Source organism: Poeciliopsis prolifica, unplaced genomic scaffold, assembly GCF_027474105.1.
Source record: "Poeciliopsis prolifica strain line A6 unplaced genomic scaffold, Auburn_PproV2 SCAFFOLD004, whole genome shotgun sequence".
Classification (NCBI taxonomy): domain Eukaryota; kingdom Metazoa; phylum Chordata; class Actinopteri; order Cyprinodontiformes; family Poeciliidae; genus Poeciliopsis; species Poeciliopsis prolifica.
Window position 1 is genome coordinate 9,976,156 of NW_026562379.1, and position 26,553 is coordinate 10,002,708.

Below are 26,553 nucleotides of genomic sequence, written 5' to 3' on the forward strand. Positions count from 1 at the left end.
CCCTGATTGAAAAGATCATAACTTTAAAAAACAGTTTAGTGAATTCAATATAGGGCTGGATAACATGGCTAAATAATTTAAGATATAAAGGTTATATATCAGTTGTGATTCGTTTTTTTCTTTTAAATATCTGAAATACTGCCAAACTGATGGACCTGTTGTTATTATTTTTAAACGGTTCTGAGTTGGTGAAACCAGAAACTGCTGGTTTCACCACCTAGGTTCACCTAGGTTACTCTAGGTAACCAAAGAGTGAGTAAGTTGATGGTTATCTGGCTGTGAAAAATTTACATATGTATAAATTTATACAAAACACATTTATACAGTAGTTCAAAAAAATATTGATTCATTACACAACTCTAATTCAATGGTCCAGTGTCTGTTGGTTTGTCACCTAAAATTTCAAGATATTTAAATGTCTGATTATAACAACCAAAAAACACACAGAATGTGTTAGGCTTCATGTCTTCTGAAATCCTACGTAAAAAACCTGCGTAACAAAAGTCATCTGTTTATAGTGTTGACAACATGAGTTGAGACGGTTGGATGTACCTCAGTCTGTGGGAAATTGTTTGAAGTATTCCCCCACCGGGGTTTTCGCTTTATTGCTCCATTTCAGTGTACTTTGTGAACTCAATCAGAATATTTAATGTGATCAACATGTACCTGGATTTGCTGGTGAAGGATTTGTTGCTCTTGCTGGTACAGGATGTGCTGCTGCTGGGTGTGCTCAAGGAAGCGTTCATCCTGCTGGACAGCATACTTCTTCTGGAGCTGCTCACACTCCTATTTCATACGCAGACATTACAAATATTTTATATTAATACCAGAACAGACAATACAGATTTCAGAAAGCTTTGCTGTCATCTCGATGAACCATTGCCAGACTGGCTTGAAGGATTGTGACTCTACATATAGATTTTGGAAAGTTTTTAAAGGCAGCACCACTTTATAATCTGCAATGTTAATCGAAATGTGGTAAAAGTCACAACTGTGGACTCAAACTAAGAAAATATCTGGATCTTCATACTTTAAATTACAGTTTATGTGGGTGAAAACAGTTTTCTGTAAGGTCTTAACCTGACTCTGCCCTACAATCTGCATGTAGAGCACATGACCCTCTAGTTGGCAAGAGGAGGAGTTAACATAACCCTGTCCTCTAGCCTATTAACCCCTGGGACACTTGAGTAATGATAATCCCAGCACATCAGTACAGGCCAAAGATGGCTCACCTGCTGCCACAATGATGATTATCCCTTTCCCTGCCTACGACCCTGAGATGTAATCCTACTGCGGGCTCACTGTGTATGATGTAATGTCTCAGAAAGCAGCTTGTGGGTTTTCCCAGGTCAGAGCCTCGGCCTGATCTAATCTTTTCCAAATACTGCAGAGTGTCACATTCCCAATAAGGCCACAAGAGTGAGCAGAGCAGAGAAAAGAACAAAAATATCAGACATGAGCAATCCTGTAAGATAAATGGCCTCTATAAATTACAAAGGTTCTTTGTTTATATGCTGTGCTGTGACAACATGATCCTGCTCCATTCCTACCATTAACCAGAGTCTGAGCCTCAGCATATCTTACCTACAACTCCTCATGATGATTGCATGTGGAAATGACTGATTTGTTTCCTTTGAAACTGTTTGTTTCTAAAGGGGCAGTAAATAAAATGATAGCATTTTATTTCATTATCAAGTACCTAGAACTTTGAGTTGTTATAAAAATGCTGTACATTTCAAACATGACTTGATGCCTTGAAATTGGGCCTTTGTCTCTTTAAGAAGCTCCTGATCTTTCCGACACTTTGCCTTCATCATGTCATCAGAATAATGTTCCTCATTATGCCGTTCATTATGTTCCTAGGAACGTTATACTGAGAAGTAGTTTATATGATGAGCTCAGCGGATGTGCAGTTCCAAGTGTTAGCTATTTGCTGCTGTCACTAGTCTGGAGGAGTCGCTGGACAGAGGTGTTTGGAGACTGCATAGCAGACGAACAAAGGCGCCACTCAGTCACCTCAAACATTTTGCACATCTGAATGGTTGTCGTGGGAAATTCAAGAATTTCTCAAACAGACATGAAAGAATCAAAGCAACAATCTAAGTACAATTTTAAAAAAGGAAATAATACTGTAAAATGACACAAGGCTCAAAATAGTCCTTTTTACACAAGTAAAGAGTATTTATGCTTCGGATGAGACGTATGACATGAAAAAAATGAAACGGAACTCAACAAAAATAATGTCATTTTATAAAAAACTGTTATATTAAGAAAAATGAAGATTCACTAGTTTGGTAAATTCAGTTCGACCCCCACCTCCTCTCACCAAATCAAGTGACGCACCTGCTTGAGCTGCTTAATGAGGCTGCTGTTCTCCAGGTGAGCCTTGAAGGCCTGGATGGAAGCGGCACCATCAGAGAAGCGTCTGACAGGAGAGAAGCGCTCCATGGGGAGGTGGAGGGTGTTACAATCCTTATAGGTGGATCTGAAAAAAGGTGGGAGCCACAAGGAGCACACACACAAACAGGTGTACGCATGCACACACACATCCATGAAATAGGTGACACGACATGACACATAGCACAGGCACAGTGACACACACGGACACATTCAGTCAGAGACACAGAAACACACGAGTAAGATCTTCCAACCTTTACTTCCAGTTGTCATAATGCAGTAAAAATGTGCGGACATACTTCGGAATTCCCAGAATTGATAGATTCAAAAACCAAACAGGTAAAAGTTTCAAGTAAATGATTTTCTTTGTCATACAAATAGTGACCGGTGAGGGTTTGTAATAATAAACGGAAAGCTTTTTCTTTTCTCTGTTTTTTTGTTGATTAACATTGGACACGCGAATAACTATTGTAAACTTTCACTTTTTCTATCATTACTTACAAGACTTGTATCCAAAAGTGCACCAATAAATTGTTTGTTGTGAATTTCAGCTTATTCACTATCCAGCTTGTTGAAAATGTAAAAAAAAACATCCTCTGTTGTGGATATCTTTGCTGAGAAGAAGAAGATTTAATGCGGATTTAAAGACAAACTATTTCTTGAAAGATGTGCTGGCTATTCATTACAAGTTCAAGTCAGAGAAAGACTTCAGCAGACACCAGAAAGTCTCATATTGACAGAAATGTGCTCTTTTATCTTTCAGAGCTTTGCACTGATGTCTTTTATGCAATATGCTAAATCTGGGAATTTTGGGAAACTTCTGAAAATCTTAGAATTAGCTTAGTGCAACCTGTGGCTCTAACACACACACAACAGGTAAAAAAAAAAAAAGAAAGAAATAGAACTGAGCAGTAAGATAAAACTTAGTGGTATTATAAAAGACTTAAAATGCTTTGTTTCCATATTTGCTTAAAACAAAAGGACACAAATGGCATAATAGAATATTAATCTTTTTTGTGCAGTCATTTAATAAAATGTTTCACTATCAAACAGCAAAAAGTATTTAAAAAAACTTTATTAAATTTCTTTTTCATAAATAACGTTTCACTCAAAACATTTTTATGGTAAACGTTATCTGGTAAAATCCTCTTCTGTAATTCAATCAATCAATCATTAACTGGAGAATACAGACTCAAAAAGAGTATTTGAGTCTATTCTGTAGTTAAGTCAAAACTATACAAAAAAGCATGGACCACAGGAATGCTATTTCAGCATTTCTGGCAACAAGAAAATGTTCTTATTTAAGAAGAAATTCAACTGTTCGGCTGCATAATTTAATATATTTGTAATATTTCATAAAAAGGGTTAAGCAGTTGAATAAAAAAAATCTGCAGAGTGTGAACATCTTTTAATTCTATTAATTGTCAGAAAAATCAACTAATAAAATAATTGTTAGTTCCAGCCCTAACGCACAAAAACAGACCGCTATCTACACTTTGTGAAATAATTAGAAATCTGTAGTGTAAGATGAAAAATTTAAAGTTTGTACTCATATTATGATAAAATGTTCTATTATAAAATGTTACTTCTACATTAATAAATAATCAATGTCTGCAAGCAGTCGGAAGGCTACAAAGTTCAGAATCAGATAAAAATCAGCAGCGCAGGTTGGACCTTTACAACAACACAGCTGTGACTGGAGCATCTGGAACTATGGCCCTGCCTGGAAGGAACATCCTTCGCCTGGTGCTTCTCTCATCCATGTGACCACGTGAAAAACCAGAGTGCTCTGTGCGTGGGCGTGTGTTGGTGTGTATTCAGCTCAGAGTGGGCGTGTCCCCTCACCGGGCGTATGTGTCAGGCACCCAGCCGGCCCTCTGGCGGGGGCCCTGGGGCCGCTGTGACTCTGTCGAGGGCTCGCCATGCGATGTGCTTGGGAGCACGTGCGTCGTGTGCCGCTTGGAGCGGTTCGCCAGGTACCTGGGCCGCAGGAAGGGGGGAGGAGGACGGGGTGAGGATGGGAGACAGGAAGCAGCGCTGGTCAGCTCTCTGTCCTCATTGGCTAACAGGGATGGGGGCGGGGGAAGGCCCTGCCCTTCCCTCCTCTGCCAATAGGTGCCATCATTCATATCATCTTAGCCAATCAGAAAACATCAAATAAAATGACACCACAGATGAATGTTAAGGCTTTATGGGAGTCAAACAACCACCCAGCTTCCAATTAAAGGATTGGGCTGGTTGCTATTTGTTCTTTTAGGCAGTCGCCGCTTTGGCAAGCTTCAGGAGTTAGCAAAGCTGTGTGAGAAAGGGTGAAAGAAGTCCACAGAGTCATTTGGCACTTACGCAGATGAGAAAGATAACGAAGCTCTGGCTCAGAGAGTTTGAGAAAACGGATGGCAGAATCGCTTTGGGATGGTGGCAGAAGGCACTTGCGCGATGGAGAAAGAGGAAAAGATGGGATAAGCACCACAGCACAGTGGCCACCTCCCGAGGGGGAAAAGAAGCAGAGCAGCCTGAAGGCACTCACTCCCAGCAACCCAGGACACCGGCAAGGAGAATAGAAGCTGCAGTCTGAAGAGGAGCAGCTGAAACACCTTAGCGCACACTTTTCAGCCTAGTATCCCACAATTTTCCTTTATAAGACTCCAACATACTTCATCCAAAGTCGACAAGCAGTTTGTGAACATCTTTCAGTCACAGACCACCTGGGTGATATCTCTCCCACTTTAGTAAAAGTCACATAACTACCCACCAAGGTTCCCATCCATCCTCTTTTTAGAAAATTATGGAAATTACGGCAAACATTTCTGCAGACAACCCCCTCTATGAATGGGAACTTTTAGTTCAGCAGGTTAACGCCTCTGCAAATAAAATGATGCAACTTTCTTTATGTGTCTATGTCAGTGAGAGACTTTTTTTAGCACTTTGGGTGAAGTATGTCAGGGCCTTTAGGCCTAAAAAAGATTGGATCCAATATTTTAAGCCCTTTCTACGCAGCTATTTCATCTTTGACTAAAACTAAAACTAAATATGTTTTCAAATGGTCAAAATTCCCGTTTTGACAAGGATCCACTATCTCTAACTTTTCCTCAGAGCTCATGAGATTTCAGCACTTCCCTGTTCAGATAGCAGCTCTATAACGAAAACCATTAGCACATTAACCCGTCACCATGGGTTACCTCTGCACCGCCTCTTGGTCTGGCTCTCCATCTGAACCCTCCTCATCCACCGGAGCTACAGCGGTGTTAGGATGCTGAGAGAGGCAAAGAGTTCATTGGTCAAAGCAACGTGGGCACACCGGCAAACAAACACAATGTGAAGAGATCCGGACCCTCACCGGGCTGGTGACGAGCGGCGACGGCCCTCTGGGCCTCTTCAGGAGCTGAGCGTGTAGCTGGATGTTGGCCCCGCCATCGGAAGCTCTTCGGCCCAGGGGCCCCATGCCGTTGAGCAGCTGCAGGGTAGGCGGCTGCAGCAGCGATTGCTCCTGCGGCATCACCGGTCGCACAGGGAAAATAAATCACACCCCGCAAAAAAAACAAAAACAATCCGGCATAACCCCGGTGACGGTACCTTGTACTCCAGCTGCTGTGTAGGCTGCAAGCTCTGTGTGGGCATGAGAGTGTGCATTTGGGCCATAGTGGGGGCAAGTTGGGGGAAAGGGGGTTGAGGGATCACACCACGAGGGAAACCTGGTGGAAGCTTTTGGAGTTCTTCCTGCATCTCTGTCCTGTGATAGAAGCAGGTGCATCATTAGACGTTAGCCAGCAGATGTTTACGTTTCCATCCCTCTAACCCAAACTGCCTCCATGTGTCCAGAAACACATTTGCTTTCCAGGACTTTCACAGTTTTGTTTTTTTTTCTATTAGACTCAATGAACAGTTGGAGATTTTTCCATTTCATTTGTTTTGTTCATTTCATTCACTATTATCTAAAAAACAGTGATAGAAAAATTCTAACATCCAAAAGATATAATATCCCACTAAAGTATTCACACCCCTTACATTTCATCACATTCCTTCCAATGTATTGTATCAAGACATCAATGTAATAAAAAACTAGTAAAATTGTAAAGTTTTTTAGGGGGAGGTTTGGGGATTTTTAGCTATATAAACTCATACCTGAAAAGTCTGATATTCTTTATAGAACCACCTTTTGCTTTGGTTCTCTCACATCTAGAAACTGAAATCTCTTATAATCTAGGGGATTTAGGTCTGTACTTTGACTGGGTCATTCTTTGATCTAACCCAAATCATTGTAGCTCTTCAACTCTTCTCTTACATATTTGTAAGTCCTTGACAGGTTTCCTTAATTTCACAGCTTAATTTGGATGCATCCAAGTCAGGGCGGCTCAAAGGGTGGTATGCCACACTTTTCAGATTTGTATTGGTAAATAAGTAGAAAAATTAGACATAACCTTTCCCTTTGACAGATTTATACATAGGAGTCTGTGGTTGTAACGGGATGAAGTTCAAAGGGTATGGAAACTTTTACATATCTGTGGTAGTGTTAGATTTTAAACAAACAAGAGACACAGGTTGAAAACAACATCAGAGTGAAAAGTTGATACGTTACCTTTGGTCTGGTACCCCCACAGTGTGCCGCCTCATTGAAAGGTAACGAGCCATTGCCTCTGGAGACGGCTCCTCTCCTTCATCACTGTCTAGGGCCATGTTACCATCAGGCTAAACACACACACATAGAGTTAAATATTAGGAATCCACGCTTGTACTTTAAGTGGCTCAAGTAAAATACAAAAACAGACTCAGATGAATTCCACTAGAATTATATAAAACCTATTTGAGTCTTTCATTAAAATCTCTGCTGCAATGCAGTAATTTGACACTCTTGGTGTGTGTGAGTCAGACCTTCTCTGTGTTATGTCTGCGTGTGCATGTGTGTGTGATTGTGACCGATAACGGTATGGGAGGGTTTGAGTCAACTCAGACATAATAAACAAAAGTAACAGCAGCAGAAATTCTTGACAGGAAGTCGATAGTTCTTCAGGTCTGACTTTGAGAAAAAAAAAATTGAAAGTAGCTCATCTCTGACTTCTTTCAGATTTCTTCACAAAGACATGTTGACAACAACCCAGAAAGAGTTCAAAGTTGACTCACCTCTACAATTTGGTTCTCTGGGTTGATGAGCTGGACATGGGGCACAGTCATGCCAACAGGATTACCTTGTTGATCTGTCTGCTGGGCATGGACATACACAAACAGGTTATGTGGAGCATTGTGCAGCTTTTACCGCAATCTACTTAGAGTAGTGGGATTGACAGATGTGGGTTAAAACCTATGGAGTCCATTCAGTGGACACACATGACTACCATAACCCATTAAAGTCATGGAAACCCTGATGCCTTCCATAGAGACATTTGATGACCAAAAAGCCAATTTCTGCTTGAATAAAAACATCTGAAAGACAGAATATTCATCCTGTGTTCCCATAAACATTTATCATTAAACGTCAATAAGTAGCAAAATATCCATAAATAAAAGACACCAAAAAAATGTTGGTCTTCTCTAGACAATTTGGTACTAATAAATGGTTAATTTTTTTTATATATTACAATTATTATAAATAGTAATTAGAAAATACATTCATAAATTTGACATTTAATTTCCAATAAAGTGATTTCATAATCAACATTAAAAAAATCTGCAGCCTCTTGTCATAAATATTAGCTGAGGTCCCACCTCATTAATATCTCCATAAAGGCAGATTAACATTTCTAAAATGAAAGGTGTTATAATAATCAGATTTTATTACTAAATCTGTTCGTGAATCAATGCATTTTGAAAGGAAGAAGAATCAAATGCCCGAATTGCAGAAGTATTAACACAACCGATGAAGTTCAAGCTTCCTCTGGAATGGAAGATGAGTTCAATCACGAGTGTATCTTTAAATGCTGATCAAACAAGATAGACAGACAATGGCTCACCTGAACGGCATTTAGAGGATAGCTAATGGAACGTGGCGGTGGCGGTGCGACCCGCAGTGTCTTGTGTTTCTTGAGGCGTTCCGCGAGCAGGCTGTAGATGGCACTGTAGTGATCGTATGCATCTGTTTGCAGGGACTGGAATAAGGTGATAGGGTGCGAGAATTAACTGGTGCTACAAACTGAGATGTATCAATGTAAGCGAGTGTGTCCAACCTGAATTGTGCGCTCTCGGTCCAAGCCCATCTCAGACATGGCCATCAGCACCTGCTCATTGATTAATTCTATCTCTCTCTCCGTCTTCACCTGCTCACACTCCGCTATCAACTGAAAGAAGAGACAGGCAGCGAGAAGCTAATTAGCTTTCAGAGAAGGATCAAAGGAAACATTTTTGGATTATGACAAACATTGTTTATATGGTCCAGAAGAAAACATAGAGTGTAATATGTTTGGTTCTATATTTAATATAAGGTCTCACCCTGTCGAAGTCTGGGTCTGGGTCTCCTTGTCTCATCCACTTGTTCTTACAGATCTGCTCCATACTCAACCGTCTGCTGGGCTCCAGAACTAACATGTGTCTAATTAAGTACTCACAGTCTGTAACGACACAACCAAACAAACAGAGTCCATTTAACTTGAGACAAGAAAGGCTGAAACCAAAACACACACCAACTCCAGAATCATTGAATGATTGCTAAGCCACCTCGAAAACAAGTGTGGAATTCACTGATTTTTAGCCTCCCTGAGTCAATAACTTGTATCTTTCACTAACATTAAGCCATATTTGGAAAGTCTCTGCCAGTCTTACATCAAAAAATTTAAATTTCTATCAAATTTTCTCTATAAATGGCTCAACCTCAATCAGAGCACCTATGAATGGATATTGGAGTTTATTTATGTCTTGGCTCTAGACAACCGGCTAAGAGTTGCCTTTGATTAATAGTAAGTAAAACATTGATCAACTTATTTGAACTGTATTTCCTTGATGATTTTGATGGTAGTGTTTGACAAAATGCAAACACTACTTACTTGTTTCATAAATGGTGACTGTATTCTTTTTTATTGCGTAAAACACAGAAGTTCGACTTGACCATTCTCTCACATATGTATAATTGAATTAACACTGAATCGACCTGATAACGAGTATTTGCTTCAGTTGTGTGTTTAAAAGTTGCAGGGCAGTAGCTCTTGAGGACTGGACTCCTCTGCAGTTTTAGGCTCATTGTTGTGTTGTGAGCATGAACCTCTGCAGCCATGTGACTCCGTGAGTTCACAGTTGTGTCATACTGCTTTAAATTTTAGATGACAAATCGAAAAGATAGTTAAAGGTTGTGATTATGTTGTGGAACCTAACTCTGCTTGAGGCCATATGGAACTGTTGGGTAACATATACCCGAATTCGAGGTGACAGTTAAGAAGTTAAAACTCTCCACAACTTTCCCCCTGATGTATCTGCTTTGTCTCCTGGTCTTCATGATGCCGTTTGTTCTCTAACAAACTTTTGATGCTTTTACAGGACAGCTGGGCAGATGAAGTTTTCTGAATTCAATTGAAATTACACTCATCAATCCTGATGAGTGAACTCAAATAGCACCCTATTTGTGTTCAGCAGCTCAAAGTAGGGATTTTATAGGTGTATTCACTGTAAACGGGACAAACTGAAATAGCTTTGTTTCATGTTACATAACCACTTTTCTTTCCATATTTGATTGTATATCTTAGTTTTTGTATTTTTTTTCATTTCTATTTGATGAAACATTATTTACTTTTAGGACTTGAATAAACCTAGACCCTTAATTTTAGTCATGCTCTGCTTTAGGTTGGTCTAACACATAAAATTCTACTAAAATACAGAGAAGACAACGTGAAAGTTGAAGGGAAACTGAATACGTTGGATGGACGACGTACAATGTGACGTGCTTTCACGGTTAAAATAAACATTGTGTGTGTTTGCTTTTATTTATGTATTTGTTCAGTCCCCAGGTGGAAATAAATCCCTACCTGTGGACATGAAGAAGGGGATGCGGAACTTTCCACTGAGGACACGCGCTCGCAAATTTTGGAGAGTGCTGCCATCAAAGGGTAAGGCACCACACACCAGCACATATAAAACCACACCTAAACTCTGTTCAGGATAAAGACAAAGTAAGGGTGAGCACAAACAATTGATTCTGGATTTTTACATTAGATTTTAATTCGTGCTCTTACCCATATATCTACTTTGGGTCCATCGTACTCTTTACCCTCAAAAAGCTCTGGAGCAGCATAGGGAGGGCTGCCACACCACGTCTTCAACAGCTGGCCTCGGGAAAATATGTTGCTAAAGCCAAAATCTGATCACACAGGGAACAATAAAAAATATAGCACTGTACTGTAAAATAGGAACGTCATAAAAACAAGAAAATTATCCAAAAGAACATGCCAACATGCACCTGCCAAACAAACCCCTTTACAGAAATGTACAAACCTGCGATTTTAATGTTTAGGTTGTGGTCCAGTAACAGATTCTCAGCCTTCAAGTCTCTGTGGACGATGTTGCGGCAGTGACAGAAGTGGACGGCTGCCACAATCTGCTTAAACTTCTTCCTGGCGTCCTTTTCTGCCATGCGCCCGTGGGCCACCAGGTGGTCTGTGAGAACAAGAAAGAGTTAGGAAATTTTACACCATAAGGACAACTCATTTGTTACCGTTGTGGAAAAACTAAAACAAATAAAATACGAGAACAGAGTGTTTTAGTTGATAGATTTTATGTATCAGGGCCGTAATACCCTATTCCAGATCACACAAATCCAGCCACTTTGTTACAGAGAACCTTTCATAAAACAAATCTTTACAGTTGGCTGCAAAAATCTGTTTATATCTGTTTATCTGTTATACAGCAATCAGGTCTGTGTTACCAGAATACAAAGAAGGAAATATCTCATTACAGATTTAAAGAAAAGAATTGACCCCTTTCAAAAATCTAGGAAGGTTACATCACTGTAAAATGTACATATTTTTGCCAAAGTTAAAATATAACTTTTGCTTTAATAAATAACGCAAAATGCCAAAAATGTAGTTTCCAAGTGATCAATTTCAAATTCTCACCTCCCCAAACAAACCAGACTTTCTCGACAAACACTAGCATTTGAGATTAGAGAATCAGACTAAACTGGGCTGGTGTGAATGCATGCTTAATCTCAGGAGATCTGGGTTTTTTTTTGTTTTGTTTTGTTTTGTTTTTAGAAATGCATTAAAAATTGCACTTAATTGGAAGTTGCATTCTAATACATTTAGGTTGTAAAATGCACTACCAGGAATTAAGAGGGTGCAATTTGACTTTTTTGTGTTTATTCAACTTGAGTCAACCCTGATTAACTACTAAATTTTTATTTAGAGATTAGGAGTTTTATTAATATAAAAAAAAATTAAACAACTTCATCTTCATGAAAGAAATGCTAAGAATATAAAGAAAAGGAAGATGAAAACAGATAAGGGAAAGATAATAAAACCAATCAATCAACTTTAAGACTGGAAATCCCTTACCGAATATCTCTCCCCCACTGGCGTACTCTGTTACCAGATAGATCATCTTCTCCGTCTCCATCACCTAAAGATACAAACGCATTAGAACTGGAGGGACCGACAGACCGTCTGACAGGCCAACATCCAGTGATGGGCGGTTCACTGGTTACACAACAGTATGAGTAAGCACAGTTTGGCATATAAACAAGAGATTTAAAATAGAAAAAGACCTGCCGTGCGCTGTGGTGTTCAATCTGTGTTTGAGAATTCCCGGATCAAGTTTTGAGGGAAAAACACTGGAAGGTTTTGAGGTTTTCTAGGTGAAATATCGCAGCGATGACAAAGTTCACTGATAAAACCTCAGGTGTGTTTGGGGCAGCTGGGGTTCTCCTGCCAGACCACAGGTCTGAGCTGTGAGATGGGAGCTGAGTGTGTTTGAAGTCGTGTGTTCGAGTGTGTACCTGGTAGAGGCGGATGATGTGGGGGTGCTTCAGCAACTTCATGATTTGCACCTCTCTGAAGATCTTTTTCAGGTTTTCGTCGTCCAGCTGGGTCTTATCCACTATTTTTATAGCCACCTGGAGAAACAGACAAGACAGAGATGGAGGGATGAAGAGTGAGAAGGAATCTACCACACAGTACACTTACCTTATCCTGAAACGCTTTAGTTGAGTTTACATGTTTACATACATAGGCAAAACCTAACTATTTTTTATAGTATAAGAATGATACAAACCGTCTTTTAGTTTAGTGGTTGAATGAATATTTTTAAGCCATATTACACAAACTATCAAAATGAACCTCAAGTCAAACACAACCTACTTCTTAATAATGTGTATTTCCACCTTTATAATTTCTGATAATAAGCTGTATTCTTCTTACCAGGAGTTTGCAACCTGTGGCTCCAGGAAATCTTTTTTTTTATTTTTAATCTTTTTTAAATCTTTTTAAATCTTTTTTAATTATAAAGGTAATAACGAGTGTGTCGAAGTTCTTTGTGCAGTATCTGCACAGATTAACTATGATGTATGCACATAAATGCTACAAGGTTTTAAAATACTAACAATTGAAATAATTTTCACTTTCAAACTAGATGTTATATTTTTAAGTGGGGTACTTTTTTATTTTCCACACACAGTAAGGAGGAACTTGCACATACTTGTTGGATAAAATAAATACTTTTTTTGATCATTTCGCTGTAAAATTTGAAAGTAGAAATGAATTTTTAATTTTAGTTTACTACCAAAAGTAATTTTGGTACATGTTTGTTCACATAATCAGGAGAGGAGTGCGAATTGTTGTTCACCAACATGACGTGTTGTGCATTAGCACAAAGACCCGTTGCCTGCAACTGTTTGGGTGAACAAGAACTGAGGAGATAATTGGCCTAAGTGCAAAGGTTATGTCTGTATTCCAGCTTTCGTAAGTAAGCCAGCCAATGGCACGACCTTTGCCTGCAAACACAACTGTTGCGCAACCGCTGAGCACTGGACAATAGCTCCAGCAGGGTGAACGGTGATGGTGTGTGACAGGAGCTTTGCTCTGCCACTTAGGAATGGGTGGATGACTTTAATGACTTAATCAAGCAGGGCTAATGGGAATGCCCCAAAACACAAGCTTCTGCCAAAAATAGATAGGCGAGGACAAAAAAACATGAAAAGCATGGAGTATTTACACACTCACACACCCTCATCCTTTCCAGTTCTTCTTAGTGCCACACCAAGGCCCCTATCACCCCTCCAAAAAAAAAAAAAAAAAAAAAACAAATATGAAGAAGATGAGGCCATGTAGGGACCGTCAAGGCCAACTTCCCATGGAGACAGGAAGGGGAAGTGAGGAACAGTGATCAGGGGGCTCCTGAGAACGCGCAGAACAGTAACAGTGACATTACCCCGGCTCATTGTGTGAGTTTCCCTTCAAGGGTATTGTACAAATTATGGAAAACATCTGCCCCAGTGGAGAGAATGTCTTCAGCACACGTAGCTTTGTACTGACAACAATGTCTGGGTTTTGATCGGTTTGTTTCGCAGCGAGACTGGATCCTGTTCTGATTATCTGTTCAGAAAATGAACAGGAATGGCAAAAAAAATCAAAGATACGGTCAGAAGTTTGCCTGCCGGTATAGTGGACATGAAAGTCACTAATTATGGGCTTTCAACGTGTTAATTAAATGCTCCTCTCTAGGAAAAGTATTTTAACAATTTAAATTATTTTAAAACAAGAAATGACTAAAAACTGTTGTCCTCCATCTTCAGTATTCCAACCTCTTCATGCAATTTATCACGGCTACAGGAACCAAACCAAATCCTTGGCATGATGCTACCAACATGATTGATAACAATTATACTGTTCTTGTTTTAAAATCTTCACCTTGATGCCTGCAAAGGTACTTCTGGTCACTGTGGCAAAAAAAAAGGTATTTGGTTGTCCATTATTCATTCAAATTGGCAAATTCATTTAAACTATTTCTTTTCATCTGCAGGTGACAATTTGAGTCAGGTGGTCAAAACAAGGGCACAACTGAAAGGATCATGATCCCAAACACACAAAACTTGTTTAGAAGACTTTCTACAGGATTTCCCTGATCCCTGATCTCCATCCTGACAAAATACAGAGTATCTAAAAAATGGGTATCTGCCATAAAAGCATCCAATTGAAAATAACTAAGATTGAAATAGGAGATAACAGTAGAGAAGTCAAATTAGGGCTGGATGATGTGGCTGAAAAACAAGGCACAATATAAGGGCTTCAAATCAGTCTGTCAGTAACTATTGATTAGTTTTTTGTTTTAGATATCAAAAATACTTCCAAACTGATGATGTATCCTTTCCTCTTTTATCCACATATTTCCTCTTAAATTGTTGAACTCATTTTCTCCTTTCAATCCTTTCTCCTTTTTTTATTTTTAAGCATTTAGGAGGCACATTCACAAAATGGGAATCTGCTCCCATTCTCGGATGCACTTTGTGTATTCTAAGAAATGTGCAGACCTTGTGTGCACTGTCCGTGGACAGTTGATATTTTATAATCGTTGTTAGTTACGTAGTTAATCCCACCAGCCATATTTAGCTGGAGTGTGAGAGGTCTGCAGTCTTACCTCTGCATACATCCCCAGAATGTCATGTGGTTCTAGATCAGAGTCCAGATAAAATGAGTCCAACATTTGTTCAGGATGCAAAAAAAACCAAGAAATAACTTTAGCCGACATATCGGAGGGAGAAAAGCAGCTCACACAGATACCAACTATCTGTGTTTCTACTAGAAAATAATATTGAGAAACGTGGACCAAACACTTACAATCAAGCACACATCTTCACACACATCCATGATGTGCCTCTTCTGAATGGTGTGAGACGTTGTAAAAATTCAAATCAGGTAAATGACAGTTGTTTATCTCAAGATAAAAACCTAAGGGAGGCTGTGACGACGTATAGTGAGACAAAAATGGAGTGAGCGACACCTGACAAAATCCACAAACAGGCCTGTCTCGTGCAGCGATGGAAGAGTCTAGGACATCTCTTGTCTGTTCAGTTCTGAGTAAATAATATGCTATCAACTCTATCCAAATAACTAGTTGCCATGGCGATCTGATGCGCAGGACTGACTGTGACGTATGTTGTCTTTGCTGCTTGCCACAGAATAAAAGCTACCAGCAACTTTCAAGTTCATCTATTCACTATTTAAAGAAAGCATTGAGCAAACGATGTGCAAACACTGCAACATATTGCTGGTACCAGCAGCAACCGTCCAACACTTTGGCTCATCCACAGAGCAGTTATTGATTGACAGCATGGGGAAGATAAAGTTAGATAGAGAAGAAAACACTTCAACTTCCTTGCCTGTGAATAATCTCGGGGAACTGAGTAACTAAAGCGCTGGCATGTTTCACAGCTAAATGTTTGCAGCCTGATGCCATTGTGTGGAGGGCAGGATTTTAATAAGATTTACATTTTAAAGCTGAAGTATAATATTATTTCCTGCTAAAACAGTGATTCCTAAATTTCAAGTGTTTTCTGAAAGACATTAAATTTAATTTGTGTGGCGACTGAACATCCACAAAACACAAACATGACAGAAACCAGGCTGTAGTTTAGCATCCAGAAAACTTAAGATGAGACATTGAATTACTTGCAAATACTCTTTTAAAGCATTGGCTTTAAATATCCATAACTTCAGACCATCAGAGAGGTTCCAACACATTTTATAGGTAAATCCTCTATTGCAGAGACCTGAAACTTTAACCTTGGTTAAGAAGGGCACAAGGAAAGAAGAGCATAAAAAGAGAGGGATGCAAAGATGGTAGGACACAAAGGAAAAGTGGCAGAAAACAAGGAAGTAGGGATAAAAGTAAAAAAAGGAGCAGAGGACACAGAAGAGAGAACACACAAAAGAAAAAGAAAGACCAGAAAAAGTCAGAAGTGGGGAAAAAGAAGATCAAGGAGCAAGGGAGGGGAGGACATGAGGACAGAAGGAAGAAAAGAATAAGGGTGGCAGGAAAGACAGAAGGAGAGGAAAATATTGACAGAATAAATTTTGAGCCCAAGGTCAGTTTGAATCCCAAAAATTGAGTTTCAACTTTCAGCCATACAGTAAAGGGCTTTATGCTGGTATTCAAACGGCCAGCACTAGATCTATGACTGTAGTATTATTGTAGTATTGTAGTATTTCTTCCAGCTACAATATGTGCATACCATAATGTTCATTAATTTGTTATTTCCCACACGGGATTTGTTTGTTCAATATACCGAAGTCCAGCCAGATCAGTTTTTTCTGATTAAGTATTTTAGCTATTTGAGACTCAATTAGTAAACAAAAGAAATCATTTGCGTAATATCCACAATCACAAAGCAGCATGCATGCTGTATTATAGTATTATGCATTTCATTGCCTAAAAAAACTATAAAGTTAAATTATCTGCTGCTTGATTGCTTTACACATAGAGGAGTGTCTATTCTTAAGGAAGTATTCCTCATTTGTTGACAGGTGATGATGATAAGTGGACGCACAATACAAAAGTTGGCAGTACCAGATAATAAAACCTGTAATAAAATGTCAAAATTTATCATGTCCCTATAGGAGTTGTTCCTCTTTTTAGTAAAACGTGGCGCATCTCTACTTGACACTGAAATATTGTGAGCTGAAGCTAAGACAGAATGGATCTTGTTCATGTCATGTTTTTATGAAGTATGTTTTCATGAAAAACCACCAAGACAGACTGCAGATAGCGTATAAGAAAATACAGACCGAGCAACGACAGAATAGAGGCCAGTAGGGCTGGGATTACAGGAAGCTTGTCAGCAGCTTAGAAGCAGGTTAATGACACACTTGCATGTCCTTCTACATGCATAGTAAATAAATTGTGCTGTATCAACATACTCTGACGCATTTATCAGAGACAATAATAACAACACTAGCTCTTCCTTTGTTTACAAAAAAACATTTCTCTCTAATCTACAGCAGCTGCAGACCGGACTTGCTTTTCTTGTCTTTACATAGTGAAGTTACTTTTTCCAAATTATGCAACACCTACTGACTTCTCTAAATATTAGCAGTTTGTCCCTTGCCAAATGACATCTGTTGAATCAACTGCAGGAAGTCTGATTTATAGCCTGTGTGAACCATCGTACCTGTCAAAGCCTCACAAATATACGAGTCCGTTCTCTAGGTAAACAGTTTCTGGGTCACACATTCTATCCTGTTACTTCTTGTAACTGACAATTTAACATTCCCACTCACCATTTGTCACTCTGTGTCTTCTGACACATATCATTTGGACAATTCAACACTCTCAACTTCACCCTGGAGAAAGTGTTGAAAAATGTGTGATCCTCATCTTCATTTCAACGAGTGTGTCAGAACTTCCTCTGGTTCATTAGCACAATTAAAGATTAGGGGTGCAGAAAGTAAAATATTACTGACGACCTACTACGTCTTAATGAAAGCATGCGTATGATGTTCAATATATGTCTCATATATTTGAGGCACATATTTTCATCCCCAAAACCAACTCAGAGTGCACATAAAATTGTGTACTCTTAAACAATGTTAAACAGGGCTGCAACTAACAATTATTTTAGTAATTGATTATTCTATCGATTATTCTGGTGATTAATTGAATAAAAAATTGGCAAATTTATTACTTAACCATTTAAGGCTTTCTTATATTAGAAAATGCAAATAAAAAATATTTCATTTTTAAAATATGAAAACCAACATTGCATTGGCTGAAATGGAAGACTATAGAAGTGTATGCTTGATCATTTGTAGCAAAGAATGTTTCTGCTGCTAAAAAAATAAAAATAATTCTAACATCAACATCTCAAGCAAGGCCTTTTTTGCTTGACTTAAAATCAATGCAGTGTACGGCTAATCAGCTGACTTTTTTTTAATTAACCAGTTAATAATTGAGCAGCAAAAGGTGTTATCCAATGAGATTTTTTTTTCTGTTTTACAAAATTTGATCCAGTTGTGGCTGAAACGGTACCAATTCTGGAAAGGACAGATTTACTAACAAAGGTGTTTTCTTTAACTTAAATGGAAAATTTATACGTTCTTGTAAAGTTTTGGCTTAACTATTGCTGAGTATTTTTTTTCCCAGAAAGCTGCCTGTTTTGAGTCTGAACACTAGTCAACCATTAATTGATTAATAAGTTGACAATAATTTCAAGAATCGATTAATCACAGTTAATCTTTCAGCCCCACAAACAAACAAGTTTTGATATTTTTCCAAATTATTTCAACATGAACGTGTTCTTGTAAACATGTATTATTCTAAAAGTACACGTACAACTTGAACTTTTTCCTGTTTTTGCATCATTATCATTTATCATCATTCAATTCCATCAGGATTTAATACTGATATTTTATCACTTAAGCAAAAAATGATACAAATCTGAAAATGATGACATGCATTTCTATTCAACCCCCTCTACTCTGAAACCTCCTATCCAGGCCCAGAACTAACTGCCTTCAGATGTCACATGATGAGTAAACAAAGTCCACAGAGGTGAAACTAAATCTTATTGAAACCCATCTGTCAATGTAAACTGGCAGACCGGTTGAGGAGTGCATTATTCAGAGGCTTCATATTTAAAGCATTACCAGCAGAAGAACCTGTAAACAGGATAATCGTCAGGTGTGTAATCAACAAAACCTGGATTTTATGAAACAGAGGGGCTTTCTGTGGTGTAGCAGTACAGTAGACGCCCATATATAGAGCCCATGGTCCAAGATGCGACCGTCCTCCGTTTGATACTCAACTTTGTTGAATGTCGTTCCCTCTTCTCTATAGTCACTGTCAATTACACAAAAAAAGTGGCAAGACCACTAACCAAGACACTGTTGAAGGAAGTTCTAGGAAGTTCCGTTTAAAAGTTAACACAAAGTATGTGGAGAATGTGGTAAAAACATGGAAAAGGTGCTTCAGATTAGACCTGAACTTTACCTATTATCCCACATGATGGAAAACTACTACTTTAACACATTATTCCTATGGTGAACTCAGATGATGTCATCATCATGTAGTGAGGATGAGTTAGCAGCAAAAGAGAAGTTGGTTAGAGTTGATGGGAAGAACCCAGTTGAACTCCGACCCTACCGTAAATACAACTGAAAATCCACAGCTAAACGTAAAAACTGATGTTCACAGATATGATCTCAATCCAAATTGCCTTCTTGAGGTATTAGCCAAGAAACAACAGGTAGACATCCCAGTCTGTACATGTAGACACGTGGAGAATACGTCCATCTGTAACAGTGAAAGGCAGTTCTAAAAAGCATTGAGGAGGAGCTGAACATAAATGCACGCTACACCTTTTTGCTGCTCATTTGCTGCTAACTTTTGAAAACATTCGGGATGTATAAATACTTTGTCAAGACCCTGCATGAGCAACAAAGCCTTCGAGTCCTCTTTGGGACTTTGAAAACAGTCATCCATGACTCAACTTGTTACTCCGAGCGTATAGAGTTCGGAACTGGGAAAGTGCATTTTGCACACTCATCTATGTTCACACACTGTGGTAAGGCGATATAATGGTTGAGGTTAACCTTCATCGACATGAGACACAGATTACAACGCCCTGAGAAGGTGTAATGCTCAGGCTTGACCTGTACCGGCGAGTGATGGGGTTTGACTCATACACACACTCACAAGCACCCTTCCCAGTTGTGACTCTCCACAGCAGGACTCTTAGCTGACTGTATGAGACTAAAACTGGGGCTTTTATGTGTGGAAAGTATTTTTCTACATAACAAAAGATCAAGCAGGTGGTAAGGTCCTGTCAGGTGAATACAAACAGCAAAAGAAAAATTGCACCATGGGAAGCACAAGGGTTGATGCGATCAATGAGTCAAAGTCCTTATATGGACTCAGCTTGTGTGTTTCACATGGTGAGAATGACTCGGTTGAGTGTTTCAAAGTGAAAGTAGAAGAAAGGCCATGTACTTTCAATATACTGGACAACACACATTTTGATTTGCTGGTTTTGTTGCCCAACAGGCATAGCTCGTTACCAGAATAAGCTGTACCAAAATTTTCAAGAAGTTGTGGTTTCCAAACCACTGAATCTATTTCTATAACTTAACGTGTCCACAATGAGGTGCTGGATGTTTCTAATACTGTACGGAGAATAAAGGTAATACTTTTCTCATGCCTACAAGGAAGAGAAATACAGCCAAGAGAAGCAGCTTTGTCGTCCATTGCTTTGTTCGTAAATGTCATTTGCGTTTCACATCAACTGGTGTACCAGAAACACCTGATTACAAAGGTTCCAGCAGGAACAAATAATTTGACTAACTGCATTAAAATTTTTAATGTGCTAAAATCTATCTAATTACTTAATCAAAATTAACATGTTGCAGTTCCAGCTGTAGAAATAATGCACGATAAACTATATTTGGTGTTTGACCAAATAGAATAGATTGTTATATGTGTTTTCATAAGGGACCTCAAATATTCCTAGATTTCAGCTACTCTTGGTCTGGTGTTGTTCCTAACTCCCATGAAGGGGTTTGTTGCTTTGTCAAGCACTGTGACAACATTATAGAGCTCAATTTTATCATGCATTTCTATATTTATTTAGCATTTTGAAGTTTTCCACATCCACGTCTCCAGGACATCTGCACTGGTTGATGAAACCTTGAAGTTTCTAGTAAGAAGATCTATTGAGGCCACTTCTTTTATGAATAATTTGTGTTATATAATGTTCTACAAGAGAGAGAAAAATATGCTGTCTCATTACTACTTTGTCTTCAATCTCCACCAGTGACTTTTAGTTGTGCTAAGATCTGGATTTTAAGCCTTTTCGTCTTCCAGTCTGTTGCACATTTGCTTCTGCTTAAGGCTATTATCCTGTTGTATTAAGCAGTTCTGGTCAAGGTTCAGTTTGATCTGTTGATCGATAGAACCTCACTGCTGTATATTTAATGTATCTTAATTCCTATAACAGCAAAAAGAGTAGATTAAGTGAGTCTATTTCCTCTGCAGGTCTTCTGTTGCACACCTGCTGTATATTTCATTTCTTTGACATGCAATCTGCTGTACACTTGGGGTTACCCTGTGAGGCAGATGGATCCTCACAAGATCAAGATCAGAGAGCTGAGTCACAGCAATCAGCAATCTGAGGGTCTAGCTCTCTTTATACCCACATTCAACAATGGAGGCTAGATTTAAAAAATTAAAACACTCATGTGGGCGTTTAAACCATCACTTATATCAGAGAGGGGGCCTTTCTTCATTAAAAGGAGGCATTGTTGTATTATTTCAAACATGTCATAAAATCAATTCACCACATAATGTTCTATTGAATAAGTATAACTATATTCGATAGCAATTATATATGCTTTGTACACGGAATATATACTTAGGTTATTCCTTAGATAAACAAAAGAGATACTGACATTAGTCTGTTTAATTTAGTCAGCCTGCTTGTAGTTAAGTAAGTTAGTATGAGTCATTTATTTTTTGTGACTTAAAATGAACTTGTAGCAGCTGTCTTTAAGCCAGCTGACCTGCAGTGCACAGGGACAAATGGGGGAGGGCGGATGCTGAATTACTTAGTGCTCCATAACAATGGAGGACACTATGGCATCTCATTAATGAATTTTAACCACAGGATGAGTATAATGCACAATGTTTCAGTATGAAGGCATAATTTTTTTCACACCTTACATCAATAACAGACCTCTGCCTAATTCACTATTTCATAAATGTAAAGACCACTTGAGGGATTTCACCTTTTATCTTCATTAAGTTAGTACTGTAATAACACTGCACGTATATTTTTTCTCATGACTAAGAAGACAAATGAAACGTGAATGTTTTTCTTTAAAAATCAGTACAACACACACACGTGCATATAACTGCTGACATGAGTTCCATCATCTCAACAAAGCCTACTAAACTCATGTCAGAAACTGAGACACATCTGTCCTCTTCTGATGCCGAGGGACTGCAGAAACTGAGATGCAGCGGACAAGGACGAGGCGATATGTCAAGCAGAAACCCAACATTTGTCATATTACTCACTCACATGAAATCGCGTTTGGCCATGTGCAAGTAAGTGTTGTGTTTTTGAGAACCAGAAAAGAGCTGGTGTTTATGAGCCTCCTGTGAGTGTGTCAGAGGGAGGGAGCGATGTTATTACTCAGTGGGCTCTGCCTGTTACCCACTGCTTACCATCCTGTCTGTCCTCTTCCTCTTGCCTTTCCCTTTCTCGCCCAAAACACTTCGGAGGAAGAGGGAAAATACAGGAAGCGAAAGGGAGAACAACAAGGGGAAAGGTCTACCTTCCCTGCCACCACACGGGTCAGGACGTGTCAAACAGTCCCTCTGACCACACACGAGTCCGAGCAGTCGCTTTGATCAGCAAGGTATGAAAACAGAAAAACCAGTACAGCCAATGGCAAGCAACTCCCATTCAAAATTTTAGGCTAAAGTCAATCACATCCACTATCACGACTGAGACCTTGGCAACCGCAAAGACTTCAATGGAGAGACATTTCTCTGACAAGAAGCCTTGACAACACACATTTCACCTTTAAATCCAAGAAGCTTTGGATGAGTTTCAGCCAATGTAAACTGATTTTAACCTGCCAGAAGGCTCCTTGTGGAATCAAATGCACATTCACAAACACTGAGCAGTCTGCTGCACTCATTTTTACTGAGCATGTTCCTTTAATTAGAAGATTAAGCCATATTATTTATTGCAAAGGGAAATCTGAGATGTTTTGGTTCCATTAGAGAATGTAAGAACTGACCCTTTGCCTAGAGGCCAGCCAAGACAATATATCTGCAAAGGTCAGAGCTGCAACGAATGGAGATTAAAGGTTTTGTGGGATCTGATATAATCAACTCTGAATAAAGAAATTAAAAAAAAAACAGCCAGAAGGCAGCATTAGAAAGAAAATGCTAATATTATTTCAATTAATGTGACTTTTTAATTATAATAAGAGTGAAACAAATTCAGCCTTCTCATCTTCATCTCAAATCTGCCATTACATCAAGTGACACTACATTTGCTGCAATTTTAAATTAGAAATTGTTAAAGATGACGCTCTTTCTTTCCTTTGACATCAGCTCCAATTAGGTTCATAAACATTTCCATTTGAGGGAAAATATGAGTAATAATGCTACAACAGAATCATGAGTTATTTTCTGATTAAAAAGACAAAATTATTCTTTCAGGGCTTCAAAGGAGAATCAGAAGTCAAAGCACTCAGTTATCTTCAAAACGCTTGTTAGTGACCAACTGATTTGAATGGCTGATGCTGATATATGTCTAAAGCATGTGTGCCTCCAGGACTAGAGTTTGGAAGAAACTCTGGGATGCACCGTTTACGGAAGAAAACGAGGAACAGGCCAGTAGGAGATTCGAATTGCATAATAACCAAGAGTAAAAATACCTGACTTGTACAATACTTATGCAAAATTGTAAAATAAGATCCAATCCCTGGGTCTTAAACAGAAACACAATGTTATCTCCAACTGCTGCAACAGAAAAAAAAAAAACTACATATTCCTTATTATAGTGTTAGATTTATTCATTAGTATTTTAATTTTGTCTTCTCTTGTCAGCTCAAAGGCCACTTATAGCAAAAAGTGGGGAAGGGAGAACACAGCACTACTAGTAAAACCTTTGGTAAAACTACAGTCATCCCAGTATCTTCAGGGGAAATGAAGATACTGGGATGAAATCTATCTATTTTAGTTCCGATGCTAGATAAGAAGAAGAAAAAGAAAACAAATATCTATAGAATATTTATAGAATCAATATGTAACCACTGGAAAATAACAGCAGCTTTATCATCAGCACTGTAAAGACATCAGCTTCTCAGTATTTCAACCTACAGGATTTTCTAAGCCGGTTCAAAACGTGACTTCACCACAAGCCTGTGGCTTAAAAAAACTCCCCCAAAAACCCAGACTTATCTATACATTGGTGAACATTTTAATATTTACCGACTACGTTTACTAGACTTTGTCTTCAAAGAAATGTTGAGCTGTGCAATCCACTTTTTGACCTGTAATATGGTTCACAGTTACCTTTGTGTTGCGTTTACATATTTTATTCGTTTTATTCTATTTACCGTTTAATGACTGTGGATGTAACTGCAAAAAACTTTGATCAACGGATGCTTTTGAACAAGTCAGAAATAAATTCAACATTAACTAGAGTCAATAACCGTATCAGCCATGTAATTCTAGATTGAAACGGTTTGAAGGCTAAAAACAAAGTGCCATCAAACCGTTCCAATAATATTTTAAGCAGCTGACTGAAGGATGGCTACATGAGCAGATTGCCTGATCGGTTAATCAGATTGTTCAACTTTTGTTACTCTGTAAAGAGTAGTACTGCAAAAATAAATATATTCTCTCACTTGGAATCAAAATAAACTATAATAACATAACATTATTACCGTATTATAACTTTAATATCATGTAATATTGTAGCAGGAGTTGTTTTTCTGTTTTAAGATGAAATAATAAAATAATATTAGATATTTTAGATTAAAAGTCCATGTATTCTACTGTGAAATGATCACATTTTATACTAAATATTTTTATGCCCTAAGAATATGCTACTAACTCACAACTGGTTACAAAAATAAAATCATAAGCACACACGGCTTTTCTGATTACCATGCGGATAGTGATTTAAAAAGGATAATTTTACTGACTTGTAGCAATTTAAAAAATAAATCTTCTTAAGCTGGCTTACAACTATGTTCAAGGATCACCTGAGCTCTGAAATGTCAATTTAAAGAAGATCACAGCTGCACAGCTTCATCTGTCCTGACAATTTTAAAACTCTTGTTTTGACTTCACTTCAGTACCTTATCTTCATCTGGATGAGATCAACTTTCACTATTACAGCAGTAGTTTTCAGACACTTTGTGTTAGATTTGTGTTGTTTTCAAACCAACTGTATTCGTTTGAAAATAATTACTATACTTTTGTAATAGATTTACCTAAAAAAAATGTAAGAAAAAGGCGAGCCTTTAAGCCTTCAAGCATAAACATAGGGTCCTCCTCGATGTGACTGCACTGCAGGATATTATCCACCTCCATCCAACAACGGAGAGGAGCTACTGGGCTATTTTTGACGAGTCAGCACTTAGAAACCCTTGGCCATAAAATAAGGCTCCATCTCATCTCATGACTGATCATCATATCCATATTCATAATATTCACAGGAACGTAAAAGCACACTCATTCTTCTGACATTCATGAGAAACTGGGGATGCAGAAACTCCTGTGCGTGTTCATTTAAATCCTGAGCTGACTGGCTCCGTCTGTGGCACCCATCAACAAACAAGGCCCCTCTTTCATTCTGTCAGTGTCATTTTGTCCTCCGCCTATCATAGATCCACACAGACGGCACACATCAAGGCAGGCCAGAACAGAACACGTCACCGCTGTCACTGGATTGCTCTTACGGGATTTTGAGAACCCTTCTGGCACACCTACTACGCTTTAAATTATACCGCAGTCATATCAAATCCAGGTCTGTCAAGCGTCGTCTTTTTTTTCCACTTTTAAGAGTCACTTCACGGCTCACTGGTCCAGGTTTATTTTGGCCACACGAAACTGAACTGAAGGCTCTCAGCTGTGTCGTGGAAAACATCCAAATGACCCGTGTCGGCACGTCTACGTGTATATCAACAAGGAGCATCGAAGTATGGGTACGCACACAGTGGCAGGAACAACACACCTTTATTTATTCCATCTGAGTAAAAGCCTCCACATTGCTTAAATAAAAGAAAGACACAAAAGATGCTTCATTCCCACGTGCTTCACTGGTAATGCTGGTCAACCATTGTAGGGGACGTACACACTGATCAAAACAATCTTTTATAAGCAAGCGACAAGCATACTAGCATGCTAATTTTGTTTATTTGCTTGTCTTATATAATCTTTTCACATCATTCAAAGAACAGGAAAAAAAATCAAGAATATGGACAATTCGGAGCATTCTCTTTATCAGTTCTGTTACAACAATAGAGTGTCTTATTCAGAAGCTATTTCAGACCTGCAGTAATACGGACTACTGCAGAACATCATCCATCAGCATCTGCAACAACTGTCTGAAGAGACTTGGAAAACTTGAGTTACAACATTTACTTTCCCTTCGGGATAAGTATCCTCTCACTGCTAAGCTGATGATACCCAACGTTTTCTAAATGTAAACACTGTGTATCATTAAAGTTGAAT

The 26,553-nt window shown here is 38.6% G+C and overlaps 1 protein-coding gene across 3 annotated transcripts in view; it reads right to left on the reverse strand.

Moving 5' to 3' along the window:
* The window catches only part of sik3 (SIK family kinase 3), a 40,030-nt gene that overhangs the window by 10,802 nt on the left and 2,675 nt on the right, over positions 1-26,553 (reverse strand). The window contains exons 2-17 of one of the 3 annotated variants that reach the window (XM_055028261.1): positions 12,305-12,421; positions 11,865-11,928; positions 10,807-10,968; positions 10,548-10,672; positions 10,341-10,464; positions 8,818-8,936; positions 8,556-8,666; positions 8,343-8,477; positions 7,516-7,593; positions 6,974-7,083; positions 5,971-6,127; positions 5,735-5,884; positions 5,577-5,650; positions 4,243-4,377; positions 2,344-2,485; positions 667-786 (exon numbers count right to left, since the gene is read on the reverse strand). In XM_055028261.1, coding sequence (XP_054884236.1) covers positions 667-786; positions 2,344-2,485; positions 4,243-4,377; positions 5,577-5,650; positions 5,735-5,884; positions 5,971-6,127; positions 6,974-7,083; positions 7,516-7,593; positions 8,343-8,477; positions 8,556-8,666; positions 8,818-8,936; positions 10,341-10,464; positions 10,548-10,672; positions 10,807-10,968; positions 11,865-11,928; positions 12,305-12,421 — 1,923 coding nt within the window. Of the gene's footprint in view, positions 1-666; positions 787-2,343; positions 2,486-4,242; positions 4,378-5,576; positions 5,651-5,734; positions 5,885-5,970; positions 6,128-6,973; positions 7,084-7,515; positions 7,597-8,342; positions 8,478-8,555; positions 8,667-8,817; positions 8,937-10,340; positions 10,465-10,547; positions 10,673-10,806; positions 10,969-11,864; positions 11,929-12,304; positions 12,422-26,553 lie in introns of all 3 variants that reach the window. The other 2 variants (XM_055028260.1, XM_055028262.1) reach the window with 2 other exon arrangements.